The sequence below is a fragment of the Limanda limanda genome, chromosome 20 (assembly GCF_963576545.1).
Source record: "Limanda limanda chromosome 20, fLimLim1.1, whole genome shotgun sequence".
In the NCBI taxonomy this organism is placed as follows: Eukaryota; Metazoa; Chordata; class Actinopteri; order Pleuronectiformes; family Pleuronectidae; genus Limanda; species Limanda limanda.
Window position 1 is genome coordinate 325,001 of NC_083655.1, and position 7,500 is coordinate 332,500.

The 7,500-nt window shown below is 45.8% G+C and overlaps 1 protein-coding gene across 1 annotated transcript in view; it reads right to left on the reverse strand.

Moving 5' to 3' along the window:
- Positions 1-3,516: 3,516 nt before the first annotated feature.
- The window catches only part of LOC133027211 (histone-lysine N-methyltransferase 2C-like), a 51,008-nt gene continuing 47,024 nt past the window's right edge, over positions 3,517-7,500 (reverse strand). Inside the window, exons 70-76 of the mRNA XM_061094243.1 lie at positions 6,193-6,329; positions 5,976-6,103; positions 5,573-5,774; positions 5,203-5,319; positions 4,838-4,911; positions 4,307-4,415; positions 3,517-4,047 (exon numbers count right to left, since the gene is read on the reverse strand). Of these exons, the coding sequence (XP_060950226.1) occupies positions 3,955-4,047; positions 4,307-4,415; positions 4,838-4,911; positions 5,203-5,319; positions 5,573-5,774; positions 5,976-6,103; positions 6,193-6,329 (860 nt within the window). The 3' untranslated portion in view covers positions 3,517-3,954. The remainder of the gene's footprint in view (positions 4,048-4,306; positions 4,416-4,837; positions 4,912-5,202; positions 5,320-5,572; positions 5,775-5,975; positions 6,104-6,192; positions 6,330-7,500) is intronic.

The following is a 7,500-nucleotide window of genomic DNA, read 5'->3' on the forward strand; positions in this document are numbered from 1 at the left end:
TGCCTCTTTTGTTTTATTTCTCAACCCCTTCACTTGTCTCCTTATCTCGGGCTCAACCTCGAGTCTTTCCCTCGTTTCCTCCCTCAACTGTCTGTTCCCTTGTTTCCTTCCTTGAGTCTCTTCACTGTTCCCTCGTCTCCTTCCCGGAGTCTCTTCTCTGTTCCCTTGATTCCTTCCTCCAGTCTCTCTTCCCTCGTTTCCTCCCTCAACTGTCTGTTCCCTTGTTTCCTTCCTTGAGTCTCTCTTCCCTCGTTTCCTATCTTGGGTCTTCCCTTGTGTCGTTCCTCGAATCTGTTTCCTTTTTTCCTTTGAGTCTCCTTTCCCTTGTTTCCTTCCTCTCCTCTCATCCTTTCATCCGTCCCCTAATTCCCTTCTTCACTTCCTTTCCTTCACATTTTCCAAATGTCACACTATGTGCATGAAAATATGTTTCGATGAAAACTAATTGTAGGATGAGATCAACTGAATTTGGTTTTCAAAGACACGAAACTAGCAATAATTCCCACATGCAGCCGTTCTTCTGAATGTATCGTCACGTGACTCCTCCTCCTCTGTCGGGAGCATCAGCAGACTGACTCAGATCCAGGTGTTTCCAGGTGTTTCCAGGAACATGTGACCTCATTAGCTGACAGTTGGACGACGCCCTCAACATTCAGGAGGTTTCAGGATAAGAATCACGATGTCATAGACAGCTAGCATCGTTAGCACGCCACAGTGGAACCAGTCGGGTGCCCAACCCAAACAAGAAGGAACCACTGATGATACTGGTCTTAAACCAGTCCGGCTGCTAACCCCCCCCATCATGAGACATTCCGACCCAAAGACCAGTGTTGTCTCCTCATGGTCGTCATGGTGTCCACCGCAGCACGTGGCTCAGCTAGCTCCACCTGTTCCAGAACCCCTGAAGAAGAACCTCAGTGACGTGAAGCTTCCGTCATGTTCACGCTTCCACTTCCTGCTGCTCACCTTCACCGCCGTGGACGTCAGGGTTCAGAGCATCACACTCTTTAGTTCTGAACTAAATATGTTTGTAAAGAAAGCTGAAAGAAATCCAGATGTTTGTGACCTCCGGGTCAGAAGGTGAAGCCGAACAGAAACCAGGTGAAACTCAGCGTGACCTTCGTTGTTCTGTTGGAGCGAATGTTCAAGTTCTTGAGATGAACTGAAAATGAGACGTCACCTCCAAAGTCTTGTGTCACTCGGCTTTGTGCGAGTCACGCTTCCGTGTTTTTGGTAAAGTGCCTGTGAGGAGAAACCACGAGGTCGGCCCTTCTGGATTCCTCCTGAACATCAGAAACTCTTCTTCCAGTGAACGTGTTGAACGGATGTGGAGCTTTCCAACGAAGAGATGAAAGATTCTGTCTCACAAACACGAGAAACATCTGGGATCAGTGTCAACCTCCACTTGGGGTTTCCTATGCACATTGTCAAGGGGTCATTGTTAATCTGGGGGGGGGGGCGGGGCAGTGACACTGCCGGGGTCACATGACGCTTCTCACCTGAACAGAGCAGTTGTGTAAAGATGGCCGCCTCCTTTTCGATATGTTCATAACCTCAATCAAAGTTTCTGTGATGTTAATGTCATAGTTCTGCTTTGAAGTTTTCGATCTATCTTAACATGATGACGTTTTAGTCATTTTCCGTTTCCAGTTTCCAGTGAAACTGTCTTTCTCTTGTTAAAGCAAAGTTCTGAATCAGTTTTCTACAGAACTCGACATGAATCCACATATCGTTCATACAAAGTCGTTTCTTTCCACAATCACGTCTCCAGTCGGAGTTTGTCCCTCTGGTTAAACCACAGACTGTAGATATGAACGGGTTCAAGCAGCTGATATGAGATGAATCTGATTCCTCACGTCTGCTGACGGAGCCTCAGACGTCCTGAAGCAAAGAGGATCCGTGCCAGGGTTACATTCATGAGATTACAGAGAAAACACATGAGAAATCATTTTCAGCTTTTCTGAGCTTCAGTCAAATTACAAATAAATCAACTTCAGATATTATTTATCTTGTCAGGACACCTTCCATGACTCATGATGTCAGAGGTCAAAGTGAGAGGCAGCCATCTTTACACAGCTGTCCACCACTAGGATGACGAGAAGATGTGAAATGTAAATATTGTACTTTGTGTTTCCCTGTTGTTGCTCGACTGTAGAAACGAGTGATTCAACAAAACAGAAACAAGTCTCTGTTCGACCTGGTTTTCATTACTGTAAAAACTGAAGCTGGTTTTTCTTTATCAAGTATATAAATATGTATGTAAACGACAGATGGAAGAAATTCACCCAAACAGGAATGATATTAAAAAAGCTTCTGTCCATTCACTGAATATTTATATTTTCTACTTCTTAGATCGATGTTGAGTACTTGATTGAATTTGAATTTTCCTTTATTATCAGATAAACCAGAGGAACTGATACTCGGCAATAAACGTAGAGACGTGATGTAACGATGCAGCTGACTTCGTCCTCTCTGATTCTCATTTAAATTACCAGGAGACTTCTTCCACTCACGTAACATCTCAAACGTCACGTCTCAGATCCATAGATAACGAGTCCTTTGTTCCATCCAGACGTGAAGATTCTAATTCCTTATTCTCCGGCTCCAGCAGGAAGTCGTTAGAGACTCAGCAGTTTGTCCTGAATGCTGCAGCACGAGTCCTGAAGACAACCAGGGACAGAGACCACGTGTCTCCAGTGTTAGCTTCACTACATTGGCTTCCTGTTACATTTAGAATTAGAACTCCTCCTCCTCACCTGCATTAATAACATGTCAGCATCAAACCTTAAAGCGCTGATACCTGATCACCACTCGAGCCCTGAGCTCCCAGAACCCACTGACTCCGATCTTCATTCAGAACGTTTCTCTGGAGTTTGAGGAAGTTGCTCCTTGTTAACATCTGAGACAAACTGGGACGACTCATGGAAAGTGACTGACTGGACCAGGTCAGCACACACAAAGAAATCAAGAGAATTTCTTTTGTTTTGATTCTTCATGATGTAAAATATTTTATTTTCTGTAGATGATTCTAAATCAGTATCTCAACATTTTGCCTCAAAACAAACAGAAACATCGTCACTCAGTTTTTTTCATCCTGCGTTTATGTGCGAGGTTTGATTTCTTCTTCATCATCGGACGTTAACAGATCTGCAGACAAATCAAATTAAATAAAAAAGACCCTAAAGAGTGACGAAGGCCACGCGCTTCAGTCTTCGACCAATCAGACGGCAGGAAACCGTGGCAGAAAAGGCTCCAGTGGAAAAGGAGTGAGGGTTAAACGCTGGTGATGAAGAGGAGGATGAGGATGATGAAGAGGAGGATGATGATGATGTCACACTAAGCTCTACACCTCTTAATTTATGGTCCAGATATTTACACGCTGCGAGTCGGACCTTGAACTCACCATGGACTTAGAAAAATCACTTCATTAATAAATAAAAATAAAAACAACAAGCTCTTATTTTACAGGAAATGTAAAAAAAACAGGAGGGTGGGGGGGGGACTTGTGGAATCAAGTTTCTGGTTTTTATAGTTGTGTGTTTATTAAGTGCAACTTTATTGATAAACTTCCCTTTGACAAAACATTCTCTTATTTCAGTGACTCACATTTTTACACCAGTTTTTACAAAATATACAAACAGAGGACCAGCCCCTTCGTTAGCCACGCCCCCCTCAGCTGCCCTGATTATACAGCCCCGCCCCCTCCCCAGTCAACATTAGTTCTCTGATCAAAACTCGATCAGTTTTATTATGAAAGTCTTCTGATATGAAGTTAAGCTCCACCTACAGAGGTGGGACATTAACATCCAGTTTCAGCACCAAGATGAGAGAGCTGCCAGGGTGTGTGTGTACGTGTGTGTGTGTGTGTGTGTACGTGTACGTGTGTGTGTGTACGTGTGTGTGTGTACGTGTGTGTGTGTACGTGTGTGTGTGTGTATACGTGTGTGTGTGTGTTCAGTTCATCCACTTGCTGCAGTTGACGGCTCCACAGTGACACGGGATCTTGTGTTGATCGTCCTCCAGGTCGAACTTGTAGTCGTACGACAACTGAGACACGAAGAGAGAATCGATATTAAACATTCATATATTTATTTATATTCATTTATCAGTTCGTTGACAGTTCAGACGTACAGTTTATCAACATTGAGAAATAAATGAAACACTTGATGTATTGATTGGCTGCAAATAACAATTATAAAAAGTTTCATTTCCAGCAGTTTTTTTAAAAATAAATTTGGTCCCCGTTTACAATGCTGTTATTTCATTATTCTATTTTATCTATAATAATAAAAGTTTGAAACATCACCTCTTCTCCTCTCTGGATGCGTCGACACGAGCTGATGATGATCTTGTTTTCCTTCTCCACCGTCACCACCTCCGTGATGCAGTTCGGACCACACGAGTGGTTGATGTACCTGTCAATCACAGATCAACAACACAGGTGGTTGATGTACTTGTCAATCACAGATCAACAACACAGGTGCTAGATGTACCTGTCAATCACAAATCAACAACACAGGTGGTTGATCTGTGATTGACAGGTACATCAACATGTCTGATCATAAAGATAAGACACTATTAACACATTGTTTTGACCCCTGTCTGTCTCCATGGTGATGCTTGTCTGTACTGACAGGATGTGAGTCCATGGTAGACTTTCACAATAAAACAACCAACAGCTGACAGGTTGGTGTCATCTGGCTTTAGTCCTCACCTGCTGCTCGTAAGGGGGGGGGGGGCACATCTGATGATTGAGCCATCATACAACTTGGACAGTTCACAACCAGGTGACCTTTGACCTGAAGTCACATTAAAAACCAGTCTGAACCAGTCTCACCTGGCAGGTCCTCCTGTGATGGTGGCGTCGATCACGTAGTCGTTGTCAATCCGAAACATGTACACACCACGGTTCTACACACACACACACACACACACACAGAGAGAAAACATCAGTGTGGGTCAGTAAGTGTGTGTGTGTGTACGTGGGTGTGTGTGTGTGTGTGTGTGTGTGTGGGCTCTGGTACAGATTTCTAAATGAGGACCTTTAGTCCGGACCTCACTTTCTGACCCTTAGCGCTTCAGGGGTCAACACTTGGTTTCAGGGTCACAATGAGGTTCAGGTCAGAGTCGGGGGGGATAATGTCAGGGGCCGATGTCCCCACAGAGATAGAAGAACAAACAGGATGGGTGTGTGGCTGTTACCTGGGACTCGTACAGACGCTCCTTACGATTGGCCACCTCACTCCGGATGATGGTGCCGATGTACTCGATGACCATGGTGAACTTCTCAATGTCTCTGGCAGCGTACAGACCTAGACCCTGCACACACACACACACATACACACAGACACACAGACACACAGACACACAGACACACAGACACACACACACACACACACACAGACACAGACACAGACACAGACACAGACACACACACACACACACACACACACACACACACACACACACACACACACACACACACACACACACACACACACACACACACAGGGTCAGTGTCCTGTCCGGCAGGCAGCAGTCACATGACCTGGTGACCCCTCAGGCGTCTCACCTGGATGCGGGAGCGAGCCAGGTACACGTTGCTCTTCCACTCGGCCTTCATGCGGCGGTACTGCGACGCCTTGGAGTGGCGTCCCTGGTGAGCGCTGCTCACAGATTCTCCCGGAGACAGAGAGATGACGCCCGGGACGAGCCCCACGATGGAGCCCACCGAGCCCTGACACCGGGGGGCGATGCTGGTCAGCAGGTACAGTCTGTCGCACACACACAACGGACTGACGTGAGGCCTTCAGGGGCGGCTGGGAGATTACACGTTCCACTTATAGAACACAGATGTGTGACAGCCAGAAACAAAACAAACGTCCTCTTAAAACTGTTAATCAATTATCAAAATCATTGACAATTAGTGATCCAATCCATTAATTGACAAATGGCTGCAGATGTAATCAGATTACCTCTTTGCCTGGAAGGCTTTGGGCTCAGAGCGGGCGGAGCCTGAGGGGTTGAAGGCCAGGGGCCACTCCATCAGAGGGTTCCTGCCGTAGCGGAAGTTGTAACGTCCACAGGCCTCCACACCTGGTAACTACACACAGAGAGTGAGTCTGTGTCTTCACTTGTGGACATACAGAGTGTGTGTGTGTGTGTGTGTGTGTGTGTGTGTGTGTAACGTACCGACTCTATGATCCTGATCACTGCAGACGTAGTTAAACCGAACAGATCTTCTCCTTTCAGATAAGCAGGAAACAGCTTCAAGGTTCCACTGGACGATCTCATCTGAGACACTGGATCCAGGATCTGATCCCACACAGCTGCAGACACACACACACACACACACACACACACACACACACACACACACACACACACACACACACACACACACACACACACACACACACACACACACACACACACACACACACACACACACACACACACACACACACACACACACACACACACACACACACACAAGTCTGTTCACTGCAATTCAGTTCTTCCATTTTCTGCTTCTTCATACAGATAAATAATCCAGAGATGACCTTTGACCTGTTGATGTTGAACAGGTTTGTTTGAACACTCATTTTATTGTGTTTATACTGTTTATCCATAGAACCCTGATCTCCATCAACACCTAAAAGAAGTTCTGTTATAAATACAATAAAAATACCATAACATTTTTTTCATGATTACATTACATTTCAATGAGCGGACACTTTTATTAAAATCGACTTAAAATAAGTGCATCAACCATGAGGAACAAACCGGAACAACAAGAATCAAGAAAGTACAATTTCTTCAAGAAAGTCAAACTACAAACTAGGGATAGGCATAATTAATCAACCATCGATTAATGGATTATTAAGAATTTCGTCGATGACATTATTTTGTCATCGAGGAAATTCTGTTGCGTTCACTGCGAACACTGCGAAGCTAAACGTCTCCATGAGCGCATGAGGAGTCCACTGCTCTTCTTCAAGTAGGAGGTCGGGATATCCGAGTTTCCTGAACGCAGCACAGTGAGGATGTTATCAGCTGTAGGAAGCAGCTCGGAGCTATACTCTACGAGCCCCGCTGAGAGACCAGCAGCTAGCCGCTGGGAGCTAGCTGGATCTGACGGTTCTCGACCTCTCAGTCCGGTTGTTGTCACGTCATCAATCCCGGAACCCCTCACCCAGACCCGGGTCTGTACGGGTTCCCTTCCCCGTAGACTGAGGGTCCGTGTGCCGACATGAAGCCGAGCTCCGCAGCTAGCTTTGGAGCTAGCGGAGGCTACCTCCAAAGCTAGCCTCTTCGGACCTGGACAAAGCCGGGTCTGGTGGAGGGGTTCCGGGATTGAGAACGTGACAACCACTGGACTGAGAGGTCGAGAACCGCGAAATCCAGCTAGCTCTCAGCGGCTAGCTGCTCTCTCATCGGGGCTTAGGAGGACAGCAGCGCTTATTTACAAGTGTAACATTGATCGGATCCGTTTAACAT